A 27129-nucleotide genomic window follows, 5' to 3' on the forward strand; every position below is an offset into this window, starting at 1 on the left:
TCACAGGTTCACCATCAGCCAGTCCAGCAGCTGCATCCGAGTGACGTTTCCCACTGCCTCATCCAGCTGTCGCTCCTTCTCATAGCGTAGTACTGACTGCAGGACCTCACCTACGCTGCGTCCTTTCTCCACGGCGGCAGCTGAGAGCTGGAGCAGCTGTGGAAGGGAAAGAAAGCAGTAGGGGAGGGCAGAGCATCCCACAGCAGTCCAGAAAGGTCCTGCTAAGGCCAGACCAAAGAAGTCAGGGAGACTTTGAGAAACCTCAGCAGACAGGACTCAAATTTGGTTTTTCAAAAAGACTTCCTTAATTGTAAACTTTGTTGGCCTGTTTGTTAGAAAAACGTTGGTGATATCACCCTTAATTTAAGGAATAGATGTTAACATCTATCTGTCCATGACATTGAAACCCACTAAGACTAAATTCTTCCTGCTTCCAGTGGGTGTTTGGTCAGTGGTGTTCCTGCTTTTTAAGAATTCAAGTATTCTTAAATTCACTGTAATATCATCAAACAGTCCCCATCATTGTTTCAAAATCAAGGGCAAGAGAGAAATATGTCAAAAGACAAATGTGGGTGCTGTCCTGTGTGTGTCCCACAGACCTGAGACCCCTCAAATGCTAGAGCAAGAATGCAGTTCAAAGATCCATTTAACCCTCATGAAAATGTTTCCCAGAGAAGTGACTTATCATAATACAGTGCTAGAAATGAGCAGAGGCAAAATTCATACCCAGGTCTTTGAACCTGATGTTTAGTTCTCTTTCCAAGTATAAAATGAGAAAATTATCCACAGCAATCAGTCTGATACAAACATGGTATATTGCCAGTCATCTGGAATCATAGCAGCAACAAACTAAAATAACTCAGTTTTTATTTTGTGCTTTATGCAATTGACTCTTATGATAAAAAGTCAAACTGCAAATAAACAGGCCAAACATCAGCAACTGTTTCAGAAGATAAAATTTCTATGTGAGAGACTGGAAGTCAATCAAATACTATTGCACAAATGGAAATGCAGAAAGTCTTGGCAAAAATATTTAAAGAACCAAGTGGAAATTTTAGAACTAAAAAAAAAATCCAAAATATAAATTTTTTGGATGGGCAGACTAAAGGTAGAGAAAAGTCAATTCAATAAAGCTGAAGATAGAACAATAGAAATTAGCCATACTGAACATTAAAGGATTGATTAAACTTCTTTCAAAAAAGATTTAAAAAACCCAGACATTGGAGGCCTGTATTTTACATTATGTCATTAGAATCCTAGAGAGAGAGAAAAAAGGTGCTGCAAAGAGAATACTTGAATAAGGAGTGAAAGTTTCCCTAATTTGACATAAAACATAAAAATTTCAAGTAGCTCAGTGAACCTAAGATAAGATAAATCCAAAGAAATTCACTTTAAGACTTATCATAATTAAATTGTTTCAAACTAAATAAAAAGAAAAAAATCAAAAGCAGACATAGAGAAATGGCACAGTATAGGAAAACAACAATTTGAGTGACATCAGATTTCTCATCAGAAACTATAGAGGCCAGAAGGATATGGCACAACATTTTTGAAGCACTAAATGAAAAGAACTGTCAAACCAGAATTCTATATCCAATAATAATATACTTCAGGAATGGAGGTCAAATAAAGAAAATTTAAGATGAAAGAAAACTAAGAAAATTCATTGCCAGAAAATGTGTTCTAGTTTTTAAGTCTAAGGATAATGATATCAAAAGGAAACTGGGAATAAATGAAGAACAACAGAGACAGTAAAAATTTCAGTATAAATAATCAACTATTCTTAGTTCTTTAAAATATGTTTATGGTTAAACATAAATATAACATTGCCTAAAGGTTTTTTTAATGCATGTAAATTAAATACATGAAATAGCTACAATATAGAGGGAAGTGTCAAGGAGACTAAAATGGTAAGATGTCTACATTCTGGTTTAAGTGGTACTATTTATCCTACATAGATTCTCAAAAGTTAGGTATGTATATTATAATTTCTAGAAAAACCACTAAGAAAACTACACAAAGAGATATAGTAAAAAACACAATAGATAAATTAAAATGGAATGTTAAAAAGTGATTAAGTAATCCAAGAGGCAGCAACAAAGAGAAAAATGGAAAGAAAAAATAGAATAGAACTAAAAATAGTAGACAACTCCAAACATATCAATATTTAGACTAACTGTAAATGGTTTAAACATACTGTCAGAATGAATTTAAAAAATGACCCAACTATGTGTTGCTGCTTACAAAACAAAACAAACAAAACCTCACTTCAAATGATATAGGTAGGTTAAAAGTAAAATTATGGAAAAAGATGTACCATGAAAACACCAATCTAAAGAAAGCTTGAACCTCAACATGTATGGTCAATTGATTTTTTATAAAGAGGCTTTATAAAGGGAAAAATAACTCAAAAGAGCCAGATATCCATTTATCTTTCCAAAAAATGGAACTGAGACAACCTGCATATCCACAGGTAAAAGAATGAATTAAACCCCTACCTCATATCATACACAAAAATGAACTCAATAGGGATTACAGACCTAAATATAAGAGCTGAATTTATCAAATATATTGAAGTAAAAAAAAAAAGAAAATCTTTATAACCTTGGGTTATGTAGTCTTTCTCAATCTGGCAATACTGACCCTATGTGCCAGATTATTCTTTGTGTGGGCAGTCCTGTGCATTGTAGAATGTTTTAGCAGCACCTCTGGCCTCTATCCAGAACACTCCAGAAGCAACTGCCCTCCTAGTTTTGACAACAATATATATCTCCAGATATTACCAGATGCCTCCACTTGAGAACCACTGGGTTATGCAAAAATTAGCTATAACATCAAAAACACAAGCAATAAAAGCAAAAAGTCATAGATTTCATCATTAAAACTTTTGCTCTTCAAAAGACTCCATTAAGTTTAAAAAAAAAACCAAGTCACATACTGAAAGTATTTGCAAATCATATATTTGATAAAGGACTTCTATCCAGAATATATAAAGAATTCTTGTAACTATATAACAGGAAGACAACCAAGTTAAAATATGGGCAAAAGATTGGCATATACAACTCAACAAAGAATATATATTATATATGAATGGCTAATCAGCACATAAAAAGATGTTTAAATACTTAGATAATTTTAATGTATGTATTGATATATCAAATTAAACTGATCATCAGACAAACCATAATAACTATAATAAATAATGTTGATGAGGATGTGGAGAAACTGAAGCCTACATAAATTACTAGTGAATTGGTACAACCATTTTGGAAAACAGTTTGGCAGTTTTTAAAAGATATACTTAACATAAGGTGCAGCAATTCAACAATTTGTTGTCCAAGAGAAATGAAAATGTATGTGCACACGTAGACTTGTATGTGAATATTTATAGAAGCATTATTCATGAGCAAATATTTGAAAACAATCTAAATGTCCCTTAACTTGTTAATAAATTAAACAAATGTAGTATATCCACACAATGAAACACATTCAGCAATAAGAAGGAATGAGCCAATGATATGTACTACAATATGAATAAAACTCAAATACATGATGCTAAGTGTGAACAGCCAGATGTAGTAGACCAGTGGTCCCCAACCTTTTTTGGGCCATGGACCGGTTTAATGTCATTTATTTTCACGGACCGGGCTTTAAGGTGGGATGGATAAAGGTATCACGTGACCAAGACAAGCATCAAGAGTGAGTCTTAGACGGATGTAACAGAGGGAATCTGGTCATTTTTTTAAAAAAATAAAACATCGTTCAGACTTAAATATAAATAAAACGAAAATAATGTAAGTTATTTATTCTTTCTCTGCGGATCAGTACCAAATGGCCCACGGACTAGTCCCAGTCCGCGGCCCAGGGGTTGGGGACCACTGTAGTAGACTACATATTTTATGGCTTCATTGTATAAAATGTGGAAAGGTATAAATCTATGATAGAATTCAGGTTAATGATTGCCTGTGGCTGCAGGTGGATATTGAGAAATATAGTCTAGAAAATTCTGAGATAGAGAAATGATGAGTCTTGCCCAGGCTGGATAGCTCAGTTGCTTAAAGCATCATCCTGAAGCACAGAGGTTGTGGGTTCAATCCCCAGTCAGAGCACATACAAGAACAGATTGATATTCCTGTCTCTTTCTCTCTCTTTTTCTCTCTCTCTCTCAAATCAATAAAATAAACATTTAAAAAAATAAGGAGTCTCTTGTCTTATCATATATAAGAACATATTATAGAATTACAGTAATTTAAAAATGTGCTAATTTAAATAGTATTAAAATAGTAAATAGTCAAGCAGTTCAATGAAACAGAACAGAAAGTTCATAAAAAGAACCAAAGATAGGTAGCCATCTGGAAAATAATAAGAAATTGCATCTCTGTCTCATACTTTACATAAAAATGAATTCAAAATAGATCAAAGTCTTAAATATTTTTTAAAAAATGGTAAGTATTGGAAGAAAACATAGGAAAATATTGTTAATATCTTGGAGTAAAGAATGTCTTCCAAAATATGATACAAAATCCATGTAAATAAAAAAAAGTCTTAGATTTGACTACACAAACATTTAAAAAATTCTATATAGTAAAAACAAAACAGAACAAAAGACAAATGATCAAAAATGTGTTTACTATAACTAAGTCTAATTTCCTTGTATATAAAACTCCTACAGACCTAATAAGGAAAAGACAACCACCTAACAGAAAAATGGGCAGAGGGCATAAACAAACAATTTATTTGTGAAAAAGAAAATTCAAATGGCTCTTGAACATATGACAGTTATTCCCTCTCATTCCTAATAAACCAAGTACAAAGTAAGACAACACTTGGCAAGGATCCAAAGTTTGTCACTCACTGTAGATTTAAGTATAGAAAATAGACACTCATATTGTTCTAGTAGATGTGCAAATTGATGCAAGCTCTAAGGAAGGCAATTTGGGAATATATATCAAATATACAAACAGACATTAATGGTGATCTTGAAATTCCTTTTCTAACTATTTAGCATATACAGATACATTTGATTCTATACACACAGCACCACAGATAGCAAAATATTGGCAACTCAAATGTACATACAAGGGAAAATGGTTAAATACAACACCTTCCTACAATAAAGTAATCTGTAGCTATTAAAAAGAAGGCAGTGCCTGACCAGGTGGTGGCGCAGTGGATAGAGTGTCGGACTGGGATGTGGAAGACCCAGGTTCGAGACTCCGAGGTCGCCAGCTTGAGCACGGGCTCATCTGGTTTGAGCAAAAGCTCACCAGCTTGGACCCAAGGTCGCTGGCTCGAGCAAGGCATTACTTGGTCTGCTGAAGACCCACGGTCAAGGCACATATGAGAAAGCAATCAATGAACAACTAAGGTGTCGCAATGTGCAATGAAAAAGTAATGATTGATGCTTCTCATCTCTCTGTTCCTGTCTGTCTGTCCCTGTCTATCCCTCTCTCTGACTCTCTCTCTGTCTCTGAAAAAATAAAATAAAATAATAAAAAATAAAAAAAAAATAAAAAGAAGGCAGCTCTATATGTGGTAGGACAGAATATATATATATATATATATATATTATATATATATATATATATGCTACCGTTTGATATTTAAAATAAGATATATACCTGTAAGTACTTACTTGTGTATGCATTTGTTTTTCTACAAGAACAAACAAGAAATTGATTTTAATTATTTTTTCCAGGGAGCAACAGGATGGAAGATTAGGATGAGATTAAAAAACAACCAACTTCAATTTTCACTGTACATACTTCTGTGCTTTTTGGTTTTGAACTATGCATATATTACTTATTCAAAAATGGACACAAATTTATTTAAAGCAGTTGGGCTCTTTGGCATCACGATGTTACTGGGTTCAATCACCTATGTCAGAATGAGAATATTTTTATACATTTATCAAATGCCTTGCCAAAAAACAATCTCAAATCATTTATGGAAAATTTCTTTGATGTATATACTTCATCCAACTGTTTTTAAAAATACACTGATGTTCAATGAAATCTACTTATTAGTTGACGTTTGGCTGTGCTGCTGCTCATTTTATTATTTTCCTTCAATAAAATAGATAATTGTCTTTATCTTTACAGTGTGTTTGTGTATGTGTATAAGAGAACTGAAGGTCTATTGTGCCCATTTAAATAAACACATTACAGACATTCTAATTCAAAATAATCTAAAACCAGAATGTGTTAAGTATTTCATTTATGATGGGTTTGACTTAAAAGATGGCTATGGAACAAAAGCCTGCTTCACACATTGTACACATAAAAGCTATGCTTCTTTTTAGATATTTTTTCATCAGCATAAAGCCCTCTGGAAATTCAGTAGGCCAGAAGTGAGCATGAGATTTCAAACTTCTAACAAGCGCCCAGCTGATACCAACGCTATTGGTTCGCAGACACATTTTGAGTAGTAAGTCTACAGATTATGTAATTTCTTGTTTAGGGTTAGTGTAGCCTAATCTGGATGCTATAAAATCCTGTGTCTTCTCAGTCATCAGGTAACTCAAGTAACCCAGTTGCAAAGGTTACTAATGCCACTTGTAAAACAGACAAAGCCTCTTCCTCTACATCTTCTGGTTTCTGAGGATGGATTATTTTTATAAATAATCTCAGCCTCCTGTGATACCCTTCACTAGTTAATTGGTAACCAACATTATTCCACTTTTGTCAATTGACACAAAATAATCAAAAGCCCTACAGGAGTGAGTGAGTGTGTGTGTGTGTGTGTGTGGTGGGGATGGTCTCTATTTCCCTATTCCTCTACAGTTGCATGAAGCAGCAACTGGCATACATGTTCATGCCTTCCAGACTCAAAATCTCCCTTCAGTGAACAGTTCCAAGGCCTACATTAGGAGGAACAAGGCATTAGAAGGCACACTTACCTGTATCAGTAACAACAGTGATAAGTTGATTTCCCATTAGCCTTATTCTTTTACTTCTCAATTAATTCAGAACTTAGGGTGAGGGGAAGAGGGATGTTATTTATCAAATCCCTTCAAATCCCCAATACCTCCTAAACTCATCAACCTGGATCCTTTGTGCCCCTCTCCTCACTTAACATATCCCTGGGATGCTTCCCAGCAGTCCCTTCTTATTCTCTGGGCACTGCTGTCCTATCCAAAATTCAGCCTGCAGCCCAGACCTTAATCTGATTCTTTTTCCAAGTCTCCTGGAGATTCCACATCTATGTAATCCCACTAATATATGCAAGAAAAAAGAATCAGATATTTTATTATATACCCACTCATTACTCCTTTGATATGAATCTTACTGGGAAAAATATAATTTTACTTCATCCATTATTTCTGCTAAGAGGCACGGTCTTCAAATTCTTACTGTCCCCATTCTATCCTTCTTGTGGCTATCTTCCTATTCAGAAAGAAAACAGATCTTAAAACCCCAATGAACCATTAATAAATATTTTCAAATTCCTCTGACTCTTCTTCCTTACCTTCTCTTGGATTCCTTCATCATCTCCAGCAAAGTACAAAATGGGGACATTGAGCTCGGAGGCGGCTACCCATTGAAGTACAGCTTGGAGTTGCTTGTTCTGTACTGTGTCAATTATGTTATGATTGCTGACAATTATTTTGGGTGCTGCACACCCTTCAGGGAGCTGTCCTGATACACCTCTCAATTCATTATGGATAGCTTGATAGGCATTTTGCAAGACAGTCTCTGCTGTCCCTGTGCCTTTGACTGGTAAACACTCATATAAACTATCTGGGAAAGCTGAAGTTGGCCTGCTGGCATCCCCAGACTTATCATTTCCCAGCTCTGCCAAGGAAGAGTCACAGGAGTTGGCAATAATGAGACACAACTTCATCACTGAGTCCATCAGATATTCTACCATCTTCCCATTCATGTGGCCATCTAGCTGGTCGGTAACTATCTTGGTCAGCCCAACAAAGGGTCCACCAGCCTCATCATCTTTACTTGGTTTGTTGAGAGAATGGGTCATAGGTCTTTTACAAAGGTCTTCCTTAATTGGTTCTTCTGGCACCTTGGGTTCAGGGGTATTGTCACCCTTGAAAATAGTCTCGCTAAGTAAATTTCGGATAAAGTTGAAGAAAATGCTCATTAGATCCTTCTTTTCTGCTTCTTCTTGGTTACCTCTCACAGGAGGAGACTTAAGGTTGGTCTCATCAGAAACTACAGGGGGCTTGGTGCGAAAGCTGGTGGTACCAGCAGCTTCAAGGAAGCTCTGTGTATCCATGCTTCCTCCCTGGGCCAGGTGGTACTGAATCAGAAGTAAAGCAGATATAAGCAGGTCCTTGGCCCAAGAGTCAGAATCATGCATAGAATTCTCAGAATTCTCTGGATGGTGCGTAGGGGGGCTGAAGTTGCAGGTATCCAGAGGATGTTCCAGGGGAAAGTCTGGCACAGGACTCCCCTGTTTGTTGGGAGCTGCATGCTGGAAACCTGGAAGTATTCCTTCTTTATTCTGAGCTTTGTGCCAAAAGGTCAGTCCCTCTTTGATAATGTGTTCACCCAGAGTTTCAGCACAAGTCTTCTCTGGTTTGCATGGAGGACAGTACATTTTTTCCCTCAATTTACCTTCAGATTTCATTGTGGCAAAATTCACATTTCGGTTTCTAGGGTCACCCATTCCTTTCATGGAGACAAGAGAATAACTCTCACACCTGTCTTTGGTTTTTCTGATATCCCCAGGTGGCTTCTTGGCAAACATCATAGTATATAGCTTATTCATCATAGCATCCATGATATCTGTGGCCTTCTGGCTTCCGTGAGAAAAGAGACTTCTTTTCACAGCTGAGACGAAGTCTGTGTCGGTCATGAGGGTCCCTGTGACACTGTGGAGGTTCTTCATGAAGGAGTCGATGAGATCCGAGACCACGTCTTTCGCATGCCGGAGCAGCACTTTCTTTAGCAGGACAGTAGCGATGGTTGTATCTTTCACTTGGATTCTTAGTGTCTTCATGATGGAGACCATCATATCAGATACCACACTGTTAGCATAGGTCATGATCGATTGACTAACAGAGGTTGTAAAGTCATCAGGCCTTTCTTGCCCTCTGAATATCTTTCTCTCCCCAGGTAAGTACCTTATGCCATCTTTGGCATCACCTGCATTACAAGATTCAAACACTTCTTTATGGAACACAGACTTCTTAGAAGCAGACTTGCCATCTGGCGCCTTCATTTCCTTGATCTTCAAAGTGGTCTTGTATCTCAAAGTTGGGGGACTCTCTAATGATCCTGAGACTCTGTCCCCAGAGCCAGGAACCTTATCCGAAGCAAGCTTCTTGGAACATTCAGAGACAGTCTCATTCACTAGCTGTGAGGCCACTTTACTCAGGCTTTTGCCGAGTGGTGGGGTTTTATCCCCCACATATACTGACTGGTGGACACATCTGTTCTGAGAGCCGTTGATCTTCTCATTGATCTCCTTGCAGGCCATGGCTATGACTAAATTTGTGAGACGGTTAGCGTAGAAGGAAACTTCATCTACTGCAATCCGATTACCAATTGGAACACTGGGGCCCTGGGGAGGGTTCTCTCTGTGAGTCACCTCAAAATGAAATCTCCCTGGACTGCCCTTGTTGGAGGTATTGTAGTAGTCCACAACAAAACCCTTGCATCGGTCTCCTGTGTTGGTCGCTTCCCCACCAAGTGACGATTCCCCGGGCTTGAACCTAACATCTTGGAACTCTGCTGTACTTTTTTCCAGGTCTCTGCGGAGCCAGTTGAGCACTCTGACAGGATCAGTTGAGGCTTCCTTAAAAATAGATACGGATTCATCTGACTATAACAAAGTAAACATATGGTATATTTAGGACAACTCAAGGAGCATTATAAAAATGGTCACCTTGAGCAAGTCTGAACTACTCCGTCAACACAATTAAAGTAACTAACATTTATTGAGTGCTTACTATCTATCAGGCACTGTTCCAAGTATTTTGACTATTCTTTTTTTTTTATTATTCATTTTAGAGAGGAGAGGGAGAGACAGAGAGAGAGAAGAGAGACAGAGAGAAGGGGGGAGGAGCTGGAAGCATCAACTCCCATATGTGCCTTGACCAGGCAAGCCCAGGGTTTCGAACCGGCAACCTCAGCATTTCTAGGTTGACGCTTTATCCACTGCGCCACCACAGGTCAGGCCGTATTTTGACTATTCTTATATTATTCTCACAATAAACTTAAATGTTAGCTCTCTTATTATCCACATTTCACAAAGGAGGAAATTGAAGATACAGTTAATTATTGATGGAGAGAGCCCATGCTTTTGGCCACTATGCTATATTGCATCTAACAACACATATCCTTAAGATCTGACAGTCATCGGACAGCTGAGTTAGCATTTGAACTTATTCAGATTTTTCTTGTATTAATGTTAATTGATATTTTCTATGGTTTATCTGTTTTTATTTAGGTCTCTCATTACAAAACATGGTTTTCAAAAATTATAAAATTCAAGGATAATTGTGTATAATTAATCACTTTGCACAATCTCAATATGTTAAATGGCTTCCAATGGATTATTTAATATCATTTCAGTTAACAATCTGGTTTATTTGAGGAGGTAATATCTGTGGACAATTTATTAGTTTTAAATGGATACAGATTCTTTGGTGGACACTAGCTGCTATAAGCACATGCACATACTTTTAAATGTTTACATTTTGTTATCTATAATCTTCAGTTGAACACAAGCTAAAATAACAATGTTTGTGAAAATGTCCTAGTCACTGTCAAATGTAGTGGATCGCTGTAATTATTGAAGTTATGTCTTTGAAAGTGACAAGTATTGCTCATCTTTAAAGATTACTTTGGCCCTGCCGGTTGGCTCAATGGTAGAGCGTCGGCCTGGTGTGCGGAAGTCCCGGGTTCGATTCCCGGCCAGGGCACACAAGAGAAGCGCCTATCTGCTTCTCCACCCCTCCCCCTCTCCTTCCTCTCTGTCTCTCTTTCCCTCCTGCATCCAAGGCTCCATTGGAGCAAAGATGGCCCAGGTGCTGGGGATGGCTCCATGGCCTCTGCCTCGGGCGCTAGAATGGCTCTGGTGGCAACAAAGTGATGCCCGGATGGGCAGAGCATCGACCCCTGGTGGGCGTGCCAGGTGGATTCCTGTCGGGCGCATGCGGGAGTCTGTCTGACTGCCTCCCCGTTTCTAGCTTCAGAAAAATACAAAAAAAAAAAAAAAAAAAAAAAAGTTCTTAAAGATTACTTTGGTATTTTAACTACCAAGTGTCATATAGTTACTACCAAATATTGCTTTAAATTCGTAAGTTGGCCCTGGCTGGTTGGCTCAGTGGTAGAGCGTCGGCCTGGCGTGCGGGGGACCCGGGTTCGATTCCCTGCCAGGGCACATAGGAGAAGTGCCCATTTGCTTCTCCACTCCCACCCCCTCCTTCCTCTCTGTCTCTCTCTTCCCCTCCCGCAGCCAAGGCTCCATTGGAGCAAAGATGGCCCAGGCGCTGGGGATGGCTCCTTGGCCTCTGTCCCAGGCGCTGGAGTGGCTCTGGTCGCGGCAAAGCGACGCCCCAGAAGGGCAGAGCATCGCCCCCTGGTGGGCAGAGCATCGCCCCCTGGTGGGCGTGCCGGGTGAATCCCGGTTGGGCGCATGCGGGAGTCTGTCTGTCTCTCCCCGGTTCCAGCTTCAGAAAAATACAAAAAAAATAAAAATAAAATAAAATAAATACGTAAGTTTGCCAGGCACTATGCTAAGTGCTTTACACACATTATTTAATTCCCATCCACACTCTGTAGGGTAGGTATTACTCTTATAGTCTCACAGGTAGAAAAACTGAGGCTTAGAGAAGTTAAATAAATTCACTAGAATCTCACAGCTACTACATGATGAAGGATGGGGGTTTGTAGTCAAATCCAGTTCTTAGCCTAAAACTGGTGCTGTACCCACTTCTATGTTTAGCTGACTTAGAAAGAAGAGAAAAAGAGTTGTCTGGTCCTCTACAGGGCTGGTTTAAACTGCTTGTTGGTTATAGGGCTTGGTTCGAAGTCTTCCTAATTAATTCTCCTAATATGAACAATGGCTACTGTACAGCAATTTTGTGCCTCAGTGGAGAACTATGCATAATTTATTGGACAAACTTCCACATTTTCTAATTCTAACTCTCTTGGAGCTATTTACAATTCTGTGAAGTGTAGATCTCGCCAGGGAAGGATACAGTGTAGAAAAGGTGTTTCCATTTGCATATTCACTTCAATATTCCTGATCTATAAATGTTCTTAGAGTCTGTTTTGAACCACACCAGTTCCTTGTTAATGAGTTAAATAAAATATTTACCATGAATTTATGTTATATGTGTATGAGAGTCCTTATTTCATCCTCTTCCAAAAATAATCTTTTAACAGTTTTGGAAGTCTTCACCAAGATGTCCAACAGATTCACTTAATAGGTATAAATATTATCATGAGTAGTATATGTATCAGATGTGTCTTGGCCCCCAGAGAAGAATTCATAGTAAAAGTGGAGTATTCTGTTTCCTAATTTCAATTTTCCTCTCTGCTAATTTTGCTTTTGGTTTTCACTTTGGTTTCTTTACAGCGAATAATCATTAGTGGCTGCCATGATTGAGAATTTGATTTTATTGTTTCACCGTTTGGTGACTTTTTGAAGGAATTATGGTTTATAGAGCTCTATTCTTTGTTCAGTGAGACACAACAGAAAATCTGTTTTGCTAGTATTTACTGCCTGTCTTAAGTTCAAACCAATTAAGAATTTTGTGCTCATTTGGAAGGAGATGAGCCCTTTGATCTCTGGACAAGTGAGTTTTGTGTTTCTGTTTTTACTTTTGATGTATGGCTTAAAGTTTATTTTTATTATTTTTTAATTGAGATAATTGACATATTAACATATTAGTTTCAGATATACAGCATAATGATTTGAAATTTGTATATATTGCAAAATGGTCATCAATAAGTTTAGTTAGCATCTATATTTTTTCTTATGACGAGAACTTTTAAGATCTACTGTCTTAGCAAGTTTCAAATACGCAGTACCACATTATTAACTATAGTCACCATGCTGTACATTTGTCCTCAGGACTTAATTATCTTATAACTGTAAATTGTACCTTTTAACCACCCTCACCCATTTTGCCCATCCCCCACCTCTGGCAACCACCAATCTGTTTCCTGTATCTATGACTTCTTTTTTTCTTTAGATTCTAAATATAAGTGAGATCATACGGTATTTGCCTTTCTCTCTCTGAGTTATTTCATTAGCATATGCCCTCAAGTTCACCCATGTTGTTGCAAATGGCAAAATTTCCTCCTTTTTTATAGCTGAATACTATTCCCATATATCATATTTTCTTTATCCATTCATACACTGATGGACACTTAGGTTGTTTCCATGTTTTTTGTTTGTTTGTTTTTTATTCATTGAGAGGAGAGGAGGCAGAGTGACAGACTCTTGCGTGTGCCCTGACCAGGATCCACCCAGCAAGCCCAGTAGAGAGTGATGCTGTGCCCATAAGGGGCATTGCTCTATTGCTCAGCAATAGAGTTCTTCTTAGCACCTGAGGCAGAGGCCATGGAGTCATCCTCAGTTCTCAGGGCCAATTTGCTCCAATTGGGCCATGGCTGAAGGAGGAGAAGAAGGAGAGAGAAAAAAGAGAGAGAGGACGGGGTGAAGAAGCAGATGGGTGCTTCTCCTGTGTGCCCTATTGGAAATCGAACCGAGAACATCTACATGCCGGGACGATGCACTACTACTGGCTACAGGGATGCAGTTAGCTCTTCAAGATAGTAGTGGTTTTGTTTCTTTCAGATATATACTCAGAAGTGAATTACTATTTCTATGGTAATTATTATTTTAAATAATTTCTTTATATGATTGTGATTAGAATTAAAAAGACTAAATAAGATAAAATGTATGAAATAACTTGTATACTTAATATGATGTGTATAAGATATATAATACTACTTAAACATTTCAAATAAAGATTAGGAAAAAATAAAGATTAGACTTCAAAAGAGCTAAGAGGAAAGAGAAGTCAATAAGCTTGGTCTTAGGGTGATGCAGTGAGGCACAGTTAACCAGCTACTGAGGTACTAGGGAATAAAATCTGACTTCTTACATGTATGTGGAAGGAATACTCTGGGTGAAAAGAGAAGTTCTGGAACAGAGTATGGCTAGGGTTGTGTACTGTGATTCATTCTTATCAGGCCAGGTGGGAGGTGTGGGAAACTACCAAGTATCTCTTTTAAAAATTATTTTTCAGAACCAAAAGTCAGTAACAAGTAGGAACTGTCTAATGGACAAAAGTTAGCTTTAAGTGGAAGTCTTAAGAAATAAAGCAGCCCTTATGCATATCTAAGAAAGTGAGAGAGGAAAGGAGGTAGAGTCAGAGCAAAAATAGCATTCAAGAAATGAAAAGCCTGACCACACCGTGGTGCAGTGGATGGAGCGTCGGACTGGGATGCGGAGGACCCAGGTTCGAGATCTCAAGGTTGACCGCTTGAGCGTGAGTTCATCTGGTTTGAGCAAAGCTCACCAGTTTGGACCCAAGGTCACTGGCTTGAGCAAAGGGGTTACTCGGTCTGCTGAAGGCCCGCGGTCAAGGCACATATGAGAAAACAATCATTGAACAACTAAGGTGCCGCAATGAAAAACTGATGATTGATGCTTCTCATCTCTCTGTCCCTGTCTGTTTGTCCCTATCTATCCCTCTCTCTGACGCTCTCTCTCTCTCTGTCTCTGTAAAAATAAAATAAAATTAAAAAAAAAAAAAAAAGAAACGAAAAGTAAGGTTCCATGTAGAAGCTGATGTCCTGCTATTGCAGTTGATTTAGGGGAGACAAATGATGTGTGACACAAACTACCTGTGTAATACAATACGTATACAGTGTCTGTATTCAACACACCCTACTTAATGTGGTGTGTTGACATATATAAAGGTGAAAGAAATATAATTTGCCTTTTGGAAGTATATAATCTACTGTAGAGACAAAACATGAACATAAATATTATTAAACACTATATGACCAGTGCTATAAATAAAAATATATATTTAATGTTAGAAGAGGGACAGAGAATTTTGGTTGGGGAATTAGTGAAAGAAGTAACATTTGATATGGACTTTAAAAATACAGTCAGATATAATAGGATGTGCATTCGTGGCAACAGAATGACACAGGCAAAATCTGATTTAGTTTAAAATCAGATACCCCTGAACTATCAGTGGTGTAACAAAATGGAGTCTTGATCACTTTGTTTAGAGAGGGCATTCAATAAGCAGCCTTCTTTGCGGTGACTCAGGTACCCAGGCTCTGCTTTGGCATGGTTTCAGAATATTTCCTTCAAGCCAGTGTGTGAGGAATGACAGAGATCTTGAAGGGCTGGACAGGAGGCTTTTGTGGTCCAAACCTGGAAGTGACAAACATCACTTTTACCCATATTCTACTTGTCTTTGTCTTTTAAAAGTTTGATTACAATGTGGTTCAGTGTGGGTCTCTCTGGGTTCAGCTTACTTAAAGTTCATTGAACTTCGTGGATGTTTATGTTCATGTTTCATCAGATTTGGGTAGTTTCCAGCCTTTATTCCTTTCAAATCTTCTCTCTGCCCCTTCCTTTCTCTTCTACTGGGACACCCACAGTGTACATGTTTGTTTGCTTGATGGTACCCACCGGTCCCTTTGGCTCTGTTCACTTTTCTCCAAACTTTTTCTTTCTGTTCCTTAAACTTAATAATTTCCACTTTCCTAACTTAAAGTTTGACTCTTTCTTCTGCCTGCTCAAAATGCATTTAAATCCCACCAGTGAATTTTTCATTTCTGTTACTATACTTTTCAACACTAGAATTTCTTTTAGGTTTTCTGTAAGTTTTGTCTTTGTTTTGATATATATATATATATATTTTGTTCAGACACTGTTTTCTTGACTTTCTTCACCTCTTTCCTTTATAGTTCTTCAAGTATCCTTTTTAAAATTTATTTTTATTTATTTATTTACTTATTTTAGAGAGGGGAGAAAGAGAGAAGGGGGAGGAGCAGGAAACATTAACTCCCATATGTGCCCTGACTGGGCAAGCCCAGGGTTTCAAACCATGGACCTCAGCATCCCAGGTCAATGCCCCATCCACTGCGCCACCACAGGTCAGGCTCTTCAAGCATCTTTAAGACAGTTGATTATCAGGACTTTTTCAGAGACAATCTGTTGATATTTTTTTTCCCTTTGAATGGGCCTTACTTACCTGTTTTAAGTGTGTGTCTTGACTTTTTTTTGAAAACTAGACATTTGAATCTAATGGCTGACTGAGGCTAAAAGCTATTAGGTTTGTATTATTATGTGTCTACCATACAGAAAAGCATTTAATGCAAATAGTAATGTTTTCTTACCTCCACATTGTATTAATAGGTTAGATTATAAAGTCTATTAAAAGATCTCTATTCTGATTAGAAAAAGTATTCCTATAGAATATATCTCAGAAATATTTTAGGAACCTAATATCACGTAAGTTAGGTAAATTGTTATAAAGTTAGTTAAGTTAGGTAAGTCTAAGGTAAACAAGATTAGTTTAATAATTTTGGTTTAATAAAAACAGCTATGTCTTTTCTGATTTATCAATGTTAAGTATAATACAAGTGTGCATTTTTATTTTACTTTGATATGCTCTACATAAATTTACACGTTATACAGATTAAATAAGCTAGCATTACTCCTGTTTAATGTATAAGATCATGAAAAATATAAATTTATGTTTAATCAAATTAAATAATTATTCTGACAACTTTATTTTATGTTATGTTATGTTTTATAGTATATCAGCTTGATGATAAAATTTCAAATCTTTATGCAACTTAAAACAGTAGACTGTATATATGGTCAAATAATCTTTGATAAAGAGGCCAACAACACAGAACGGAGAAAAGAAAGTCTCTTCAGTAAATGGTGCTGGAAAAACTGGAAAGCCACATGCAAAAGAATGAAACTGACTACAGTTTATCCCCTTGTACTAAAATTAATTCAAAATGGATCAAAGACCTAAATATAAGATCTGAAACAATAAATTACATAGAAGAAAACATAGGTACTAAACTCATGGACCTTGGCCATAAAGAGCACTTTATGAATTTGACTCCAAAGGCAAAGGAAGTGAATGCAAAAATAAATGAATGAGACTGTATCAGACTAAGAAGCTTTTGCACAGCAAGAGAAACTGACAACAAAACAAACAGACAGCCAACTAAATGGGAGATATTTTCATACAACAGCACAGATAAGGGCCTAATATGCAAAATATACAAAGAATTCATAAAACTCAACAACAAACAAGCAAACAATCCAATAAGAAAATGGGAAGAGGACCTGAACAGACACTTCTCCCAGGAAGAAATACAAATGGCTAACAGATATATGAAAAGATGCTCATCTTCATTAGCTACTAGAGAAATGCAAATCAAAACTACAATGAATCTGACCTGTGGTGGTGCAGTGGATAAAGTGTTGACCTGAAAACGCTGAGGTTGCCGGTTCGAAACCCTGGGCTTGCCCAGTCAAAGCACATATGGGAGTTGATGCTTCCTGCTCCTCCCCCCTTCTCTCTCTCTCGTTCTCCCTCTCTCTCTCTCCTCTCTAAAATGAAAAAATAAAATAAAATAAATGGAATGACAAAACCTGACATGAAAAACAAAAACAAAAGAAAAACAAAAAAAAGTCTAAGGCTATCATACTACCCTAAACACGCCCGATCTCGTCTGATCTCGGAAGCTAAGCAGGGTCGGGCCTGGTTAGTACTTGGACGGCAGAAAAAAAAAACAAAACTACAATGAGATACCACGTCACACCTGTTAGATTAGCTATTATCAACAAGACAGGTAATAACAAGTGTTGGAGAGGCTGTGGAGCAAAAGGAACCCTCATTCACTGTTGATGGGAATGTAAAGTAGCACAACCATTATGAAAAAAAGTATGGTGGTTCCTCAAAAAATTAAGAATAGAACTACCTTATGACCCAGCAATCCCTCTACTGGGTACTACCCACAAAACTCAGAATCATTGGTACGTAAAGACACATGCAGCCCCATGTTCATTGCAGCATTGTTCACAGTGGCCAAGACATGGAAACAACCAAAAAGCCCTTCAATAAAAGATTGGATAAAGAAAATGTGATACATATATACTATGGAATACTACTCAGCAATAAGAAATGATGACATAGGATCATTTACAACAACATGGATGGACCTTAATAACATTATACTGAATAAAATAAGTAAATCAGAAAAAACTAAGAACTATGTGATTTCATACATAGGTGGGACACAAAAATGAGACTCAGGGACATGGACAAGAGTGTGGTGGTTACCAGGGGGAGGAGAAGGGAGGATAAAGAGGGAAAGGGGGAGGGGAGGGACACAAAGAAAATCAATTAGAAGGTGACGGAAGACAATTTGACTTTGGGTGATGGGTATACAACATAATCAAATGTCAAAATGACCTGAAGATGTTTTCTCTGAATCTATGTACCCTAATTAATCAATGTCACCTCAGTAAATTAATTGTCTAAAAACAACAACAGTGAACTGGCATTAAATTGAGTTTATTAATGTATATGGGATACTTAGATCATTTCTAAGTAAAATAAAATCCTGAAACATTAATAACAAAGAATAATTTATATGCTTTTTAAAAGTTTTTTTTTTTAATTTTTTTTTTTTTTGTACTTTTCTGAAGTTAGAAATGGGGAGGCAGACAGACTCCCGCATGTGCCCGACAGGGATCCACCTGGCATGTCCACCAGGGGGCGATGCTCTGCCCATCTGGGGCATTGCTCTGCTGCAACCAGAGCCATTCTAGCACCTGAGGCAGAGGCCATAGAGCCATCCTCAGCGCCTGGGCCAACTTTGCTCCAATGGAGCCTTGGCTGTGGAAGGGGAAGAGAGAGACAGAGAGGAAGGAGAGGGGGAGGGGTGGAGAAGCAGATGGGCACTTCTCCTGTGTGTCCTGGCCGGGAATCAAACCTGGGACTCTTGCACGCCAGGCCGATGCTCTACCACTGAGCCAACCGGCCAGGGCCTAAAAGTTTTTTTATTACAATAGAAAGGCTCTGTTGCTATCTTTGGGTCTTTTAATGAATGCATTCATTTTTGCCACTAAGGTTGTGTGTGGGATGTGGGTGGCTGTAGTATTCATCTTATGTGTGTTTATGAGCTCTGCTATTCTATACTTTAGCTGGTGTTTAATAGTTAATGATTATTTATTTCTCCCTCCCTAGTTTTCTTTGTGAAACAGAAAGAATAGAAAACACTTTGATAAAAAGTTATGATTAATGCAAGTGGTTGATACTATATTTAGGAACATAGTGTCAGAGAAATCCAACAGCATACATGCTAGTTTTTCTAGGAACTGGAGGTAAAACCTGGTGGAGTTGCTTAGTTTTGAATTCCTAGTCTCAAGATATCAAGTAATAAAGGACTTTAAAAGTCCAACCTGAGATTCCTTATGAAACTCTCCAGCAAAGCAAACTTAAGAAGGCCTAGTTGGCTGCTGAACCTATGTAAGGTAATCAGACCAAATCTGATGAAACTATCCTTATTTTATGATCAAAAGTGATCTTATTTTGAGAATTTCTATTAAAATGAAGGCAACTGTAGAGAAAAAAAGCAAAAAAAATCTTGTGCTTCATTAGAAAACTTTGCATTGTCTCTAGCCCAGAGTCTATGGACTATAAACATTGTCCACAGCTTCCCACATATCCTGTTTCTGATTCCATGGAAGCTATTTTACATCTCTGTAAGCTGCAGGCAATGACAGCAATACAAAATAATGCCATATGTCTACAGGCATGTGGAAGAGGCCAGTTTTGACTCTATTTGCACATTCATTTCAATATTCCTGATCAATAAATATATTTTGAATATATTTAAACTAGTTGTTGTATCTCATCAATTTCCTCATCAAATAAAATCTTTAACATGCATTCAATTTCATATCTGATTGGGAATCCTGATTTTACCCCTTTTTGAAAATTTATCCCTTACTAGTCATGACTTATTTACAGAAAAGCACACTATTTGCATATAGACATGTTTCCATAAATGGGCTAACATGTTATAGGTAAGTCTTACTAATGTAGATGTGGGATTTATTCTTTTATCCTTTTTAATTCTTTCACAGAATATTTAAAGAAAGAAGCAACAAACCTACAGCATAGCATAGAGGTGTAACTATCTTTGGGTTTGTTAATGAATGTATTCATTTTTGCCACTAAAGTTGTATATGGCAACCTACAGCACAGCACAGAGCTTTATGATGGAGTATAGAGTTGTATCAGTATGCTGTGTATAGGTTTTTATTGTATGTTTTGTAAAAGTAAAATGTGTGCACCCTATGTCCCTTATTCTACTTGACCCAGAATTTTGCAACAGTGCTTGATGAAGCACTGTTCTAACCACTGTTCTAATTACATTTCTTTTCCTATCAATGCGGTGTACAGTCAAACATCCATCTCTTCTATACCTCTTTGACCTCTTATTGTCTTGAACTCTTTCTCTTCTTATGCAGTAATCACCTGAGCACTTGGGGGAGGTGGGTATCAAATTATTTCTGAGGCTTTATTAATTAATACCAGGGAGAATATTCATGCCTTGACAAAGAATATGAAAAAGGTTAAGGGGGTTAATTTTCTATCCTCAGTCATCTTTTGTTTCAGTGGCTTGGTTTTAAATCAACCTATAGGGTGGGGACAAAAGTAGGTTTGCTGTTGTTTGTATGGAAAATAATGCAATAATGAATAATAATACAAGAATTAATTCTGTGTTTCACAAACTCACAACTGTAAACCTACTTTGCCCTACCTTGTACATACCATCCATCCTATTAATCATTTATAGCTCAATTCAACATACTTTACTAAATTTTCCCTCCCACTTTGAAATGATCTGTTCTTCAAACAGCTGTAGCAATTATTATCCTGCAAATCCATTTGATGAATTCTCATAACTTTTTTTTTGGTATTTTTTCTGAAGTGAGAAGTAGGGAGGCAGTGAGACAGACTCCTGCATGCACTCTAACAGGATCCACCAGGCACGCCCACTAGGGGGCGCTGATGCTCTGCCCATCTGGGGCGTTGTTCTGTTGCAACAGGAGCCATTCTAGTGCCTGAGGTGGAGGCCAGGGAGCCAATCTCAGCACCTGGGCCAGTTGCGGAAGGGGAAGAGAGAGATAGAGAGAAAGGAGAGGGGGAAGGGTGGAGAAGCAGATGGGCACTTCTCCTGTATGTCCAGGCCAGGAATCAAACCAGGGACTTCCACATGCTGGGCCGACACTCTACCACTGAGCAAACTGACCAGGGCCTTATCATAGATTTTTTTTATCTTATTTTTATTAATTTTAATGCAGTGACATTGATAAATCAGGGTACATATGTTCCGAGAAAACATCTCCAGATTATTTTGACATTTGATTATGCTGCATACCCCTCACCTAAAGTCAAAAGGAGCTTGGAAGTCTTCGTTCCTCTTGAATTTTTTGAAATAGCTTGAGAAGGATAGGAGTTAGTTCTTCTTTGAATAGTTGATATAATTCACTTGTAAAGCCATCTGGCCCAGGACTTTTCTTTTTGGGGAGTTTTTTGATAACTGTTTTGATCTCATTTGGTGTAATCAATCTGTTTAGGTTTTCTGATTCTTCCAGATTGATTTTTGGAAGATTGTATGTTTCAAGGAATTTGTCCATTTCATCTAGGTTGTCTAGTTTTTTGGCATACAGTTCTTCATAATATTTTCTGACAATATTTTGTATTTCTGTTGTCAGTTGTTATTTCTCCACTCTCATTTCTAATTTTATTTATTTGAGTCCTCTCTCTTTTTTTCTTGGTGAGTCTGGTTAAAGGTTCATCGATCTTGTTTACCTTTTCAAAGAACCAGCTCCTGGTTTCATTGATCCTCTGTATTGTTTCTTTAGTCTCTATGTCATTTATTTCTGCTCTGATCTTTATTATTTCCTTTCTTCTACTACATTTGGGCTTTACTTGCTGTTCTTTTTCTAGTTCTTTTAGATGCAGGGTTAAGTTGTTTATCTGAGCTTTTTCTAGCTTCTTAAAGTGTGCCTGTAGTGCTATGAACTTCCCTCTCAGTGCTGCTTTTGCTGTGTCCCATAAATTTTGAGTTGTTATATGCTGATTATCATTAGTTTCTAGGAATTTTTAAATTTCTTCTTTGATCTCATTCTTAATCCATTCATTTTTTTAACAATCTGCTATTTAGTTTCCATGCGTTTGAGAATTTTTGAGCTTTTCTGTTGTGGTTGATTTCTAGTTTCATGCCATTGTGATCAGAGAAAGTGCTTGATATGGTTTCAATCTTCTTAAATTTGTTGAGACCACATTTGTGCTCTAACGTGGTCTATCCTAGAGAATGTACCATGAGCACTTGAAAAGAATGTATATTCTGCTGCTTTAGGGTGAAAGGTTCAGAAGATATCTATTAAATTGAGTTGATCTAGTGTGTCCTTTAAGTCTGTTGTTTCTTTGTTAATTTTCTTTTTTGAGGATCTATCTAGTGATGTTAGTGGGGTATTAAAACCCCCTACTATTATAGTATTGCTGTTGATCTTGCTCTTTATATCCATCAAAGTCTGCTTTATATATTTAGGTGCTCCTATATTAGGTGTGTAGATATTTATAATAGTTATATCTTCCTGTTGGATTGCTCCCTTTATCATTATGTAGTGGCCTTCTTTATCTCTTACTATATTCTTTGTTTTAAAGTACATTTTGTCTGTTATAAGTATTGCTACCCCAGCTTTTTTTTTCATTTCTACTTGCATGAAATATTTTTTTCCATCCTTTTACCTTCAGTGTGTCTCTTGCAGACAGCATATGTATGGGTTTTGTTTTCTTATCCATGCAGCTACCCTATGTCTTTTGATTGGATCATTTAATTCATTTACATTTAAGGTTATTATTAATATGTAGTTGTTTATTGCCATTTTATTCTTTTTTTTTTTTTTTTTTTTTTGTATTTTTCTGAAGCTGGAAACGGGGAGAGACAGTCAGACAGACTCCCGCATGCGCCCGACCGGGATCCACCCAGCACGCCCACCAGGGGGCGACACTCTGCCCACCAGGGGGCGATGTTCTGCCCATCCGGGGCGTCGCTATGTTGCGACCAGAGCCACTCTAGCGCCTGAGGCAGAGGCCACAGAGCCATCCCCAGCGCCCGGGCCATCTTTGCTCCAATGGAGCCTTGGCTGCAGGAGAGGAGGAGAGAGACAGAGAGGAAGGAGAGGGGGAGGGGTGGAGAAGCAGATGGGCGCTTCTCCTGTGTGCCCTGGCCGGGAATCAAACCCGGGACTTCTGCATGCCAGGCCGACGCTCTACCACTGAGCCAACCGGCCAGGGCCGCCATTTTATTCTTTAAAGCTGTATTCCTCTTTTGCTATATTCTTTACCCACTTTGATCTGTTTACACCATGCCTTTTAACATTTCCTGCAGCATTGGTTTGGTTGTAATGAATTCCTTGAGTTTTGTTGTTTTTTTTTGTCTGGGAAACTTTTTATTTCTCCTTCAATTTTAAATGTTAGCCTTGCTGGATAAAGTAGTCTTGGATGTAGGTTCTTGTTCTGCATTACTTTGAATATTTCTTGCAATTCCCTTCTGGCCTCAAGTGTTTCTGTTGAGAAGTCTGATGTCATCCTTATGGGGCTCCTTTGTAGGTGATAGTCTTTTTTTCTCTAGCAGCTTTTAATATTTTCTCTTTATTACTTATCTTTGGTATTTTAATTATGATGTGTCTTGGTGTAGGTTTCTTTGGGTTTCTCTTTAATGGAGTTCTCTGTGCTTCTTGAACTTGTGGGAATTTCTCCTGCATTAATTTAGGAAAGTTTTCAGCTATGATATGATTGAACAAAGTCTCTATGCCTTGTTCTTTCTCTTCTTCTTCAGGAACCCCTATAATGTGGATGTTATTTCTCTTTATGTTGTCACAGAGCTCTCTAAGAGTTTCCTCAGACTTTTTGAGTCTCTTTTCTTTTTCTTCTCTGCATTCATGCCTTCGTTCCAGTTGTCCTCCAACTCGCTGATTCGACCTTCAGTTCTATCCATCCTGTTTTTAATTCCTTCCATTGTGTTCTTCATTTCTGATATTGTATTTGTCATCTCCGACTAATTCTTTTTTAATATTTCAATATCCTTTTTATACTTGCTATTTCTTTATTTAGGTGTTCATAATGACCATCCATTGTTGTTCTAAGATCCCTAAGCATCCTTACAATCATTATTTTGAACTTCACATCGGAAGTTTTGGTTATTTCCATATCACTCAGTTCATTTCCTGGATGTTTCTCTTGTGGTTTCATTCGGATTGCACTTCTCTGTCTTCTCATTATATCTGTGTGTTTTGTTTGTAGAGCTGGTTGAGTCTAGGCTTGGTGTTGTCTGCCTCCAGTTTTCAGTTGTGTTATTTCTAGGTCTTCTTGGGTTGGCATCAGCTATTATTAGTAATCCACTTTTGGATTTGGGCCACTTTGAAGTCTTGGTTTGTTTTTTTTCTTAACAGGTGATTGTCTTGTTTCCTGATCTCAGCAGGGGGCTTATTTGAAGCTGTATCCAGGAATGCAGTGGGTGTGACCTGAGGCTCTGAAGTCCTCTTCTGCCTGTTAATCTCTCTGGAGGCAGGTTGCTTTCTCAGCTTCAGTAGGGGGAGGTGTATCTCAGATCTCCATGGAGACCTGAGTTACTGCCCCTTCTCCCCACTTCTTATTTTCAGCTGTGTCTTGTTGCACTGATTGGAGCTGGAGAGATGTCTGGAGATCTGTGACCTGGAAGTACTTTTGTATTTTGTTTTGATGAAGGATCAGCCCCTCCCCCAGTTATGGCTGCTTCCAGTACTGAATGAGTCAGCTTTTCAGGTCGTTACTTGCATTCCTCTCCCCTTCACCATCCATCTCTCTCTCTCTCTCCTTTCTTTTTGGAAAAGACAACTGGGCCCTTTCAACACACCTCATTCCCTGGTTGCCAGGCAAGTGGCTGTGAGCAGTATTTACTGCTCTTTTCCTTGGAGTGAGAGCCCAGCCTCACTCCCCCCTCTCTGTTCCTGTAAGCAGGGGAGATTCAGGCACTCCCTACCAGGTTTGTTGTGGCTTCTTCTTTGCTCCTTGGTTTTTGAGAGCTGTTCTTGTAGTCCAGATTTGGTTTTTTACGCTGATTGTTCATAAATTAGTTTATAATCCAGTTCGGTGGTGTGAGATGGGAGTCTGTGTGTCTACCTACTCTGCTGCCATCTTCAGGTCTCCCAGGTGGGCCCTCATAGATTTTTTTTTTTTTTGCATTTTTTCTGAAGCTGGAAACAGGGAGAGACAGTCAGACAGACTCCCGCATGCGCCCCACCGGGATCCACCTGGCACGCCCACCAGGGGCGACGCTCTGCCCACCAGGGGGCGATGCTCTGCCCATCCTGGGCGTCGCCATGTTGCGACCAGAGCCACTCTAGCACCTGAGGCAGAGGTCACAGAGCCATCCCCAGCGCCCGGGCTATCTTTGCTCCAATGGAGCCTTAGCTGCGGGAGGGGAAGAGAGAGACAGAGAGGAAGGCGCGGCGGAGGGGTGGAGAAGCAAATGGGCGCTTCTCCTATGTGCCCTGGCCGGGAATCGAACCCGGGTCCTCTGCACGCTAGGCCGACGCTCTACCGCTGAGCCAACCGGCCAGGGCTTCATAGGTTTTTTATAATTAGTATCCACTAGTTATTTAGAGCTTTTAAGTTATATTTATATTTTTACATTTATTTTTTATTTTCCCAAATTAATGGTAAAGTCCATGACAACAGAAATTGTTTTGTTCTTTTTTTTTCTTTGTATTACCCAGAGTGCTATTTATTTAGTGAAAAATGAAGACATTTCTGTTCATTTGATTTAATATTGAAACTCATCTGTCTTTTGTTTTTCTAAATGAAAGGACAGAGGTCAATAAAGATCTAGTAGAAGTAAGTTTGGTTGGCACTTACTGTTTACTGATTGGATATTTATTATTTATATGTCTTATTGTCTTACATAGATAGGTAAATCTTTTCTCTCTTAGGCTATATAAAGATAGATCAAATAGATTTTGGACAAACAGAAGATGGGTCATGTAACAATATTTGCAAATATGTGTTTGATACTAAGAATTAGGATTGCAATTGTGAATTTACTAGATTATAAAATCCTTAAAGGGAGAGAATTCTGTCTATTTTTATATATCTGACCCCAAGATTCAGCACCAGTTTATCCATTATTGTCTCTCAACTTCAAGTCCATCCTTTTTTGTTAAACATTTCTCTTTCAGCAGATGGCTTTGTTAATGGTTTTGAGAATACTCTATGGTCATAGGAGGGAAGGGCTTCCCTTCCAGCCCACCTGTACCCTCTGGCAAGTCTTTGGTAACAGCAGGCTGTGTGTTTCTGTCACAACCACATTCTCCAAAGGGATCTAACGCAGCAGCCTTGGTTGAGATAGAGGGAGCTTTAGTGAATTCTTACTTTCTCTGTCTTCAGTTTCTCTCGGCCTAGGGAGAGTAGCTGCTGTTTGCATTTGCTACTTTTAGAACTCTTAGATTTCTTTTTTTACAGCTTTTAGTAGTTAACTTAGATAACTACCTTTAAGTAACAGTGTTTTTAACATTAAATTCCAGGTGTGGTTTCCATCTTCTGACTGGACCCTGACTTAAGGTGCCTAATATTATGTATTTAATAAATGTTTGTTGAATGATGAAAGCAAGATGATAATATTACTTAGATGAGAGTTTATAATTCTGACAATTTTAAAGCAGCCTACATTTCAGAAAATACTTTTTATGAACAAAATTTGACAGCTGTAATATAGTTTTTTTCATTAATTATACCATATTTCTTCCACTAAAATCCATATTATAGGAATATCTTCCAAAAATTATAGATAGGAGTGTTTGTTCTAAAGCATTTCATTTCCCCCACTAAGAAGTCAATCTTCCAAAATAAAAGGTGGGTGTGGTGGTAGAGAAAATACATCTATGCTTAATGGCATACTACACATTCCTAACCCAGTATTCGGAAGGAGGTTGACAACTTACCATTTTCCAGTCTTGCGGTTGGCTGTCTCCAGGTGAATACACATCAACTTTGCACACCCCATTTTGGCTTTGTAACCAGTCAACCCTTTCTGACAT

At 38.1% G+C, this 27129-nt stretch overlaps 1 protein-coding gene across 1 annotated transcript; it reads right to left on the reverse strand.

The window, feature by feature from the left end:
- Window positions 1-27129, reverse strand: AKAP3 (A-kinase anchoring protein 3). Its single transcript, XM_066254785.1, has 3 exons — window positions 27034-27129; window positions 7468-9756; window positions 1-156 (listed from the first exon to the last, which is right to left on the reverse strand). Exons 1-3 carry the CDS (start codon window positions 27127-27129, stop codon window positions 1-3), a joined length of 2541 nt encoding a protein of 846 aa, XP_066110882.1.

The sequence above is a fragment of the Saccopteryx bilineata genome, chromosome 2 (genome assembly GCF_036850765.1).
Source record: "Saccopteryx bilineata isolate mSacBil1 chromosome 2, mSacBil1_pri_phased_curated, whole genome shotgun sequence".
In the NCBI taxonomy this organism is placed as follows: domain Eukaryota; kingdom Metazoa; phylum Chordata; class Mammalia; order Chiroptera; family Emballonuridae; genus Saccopteryx; species Saccopteryx bilineata.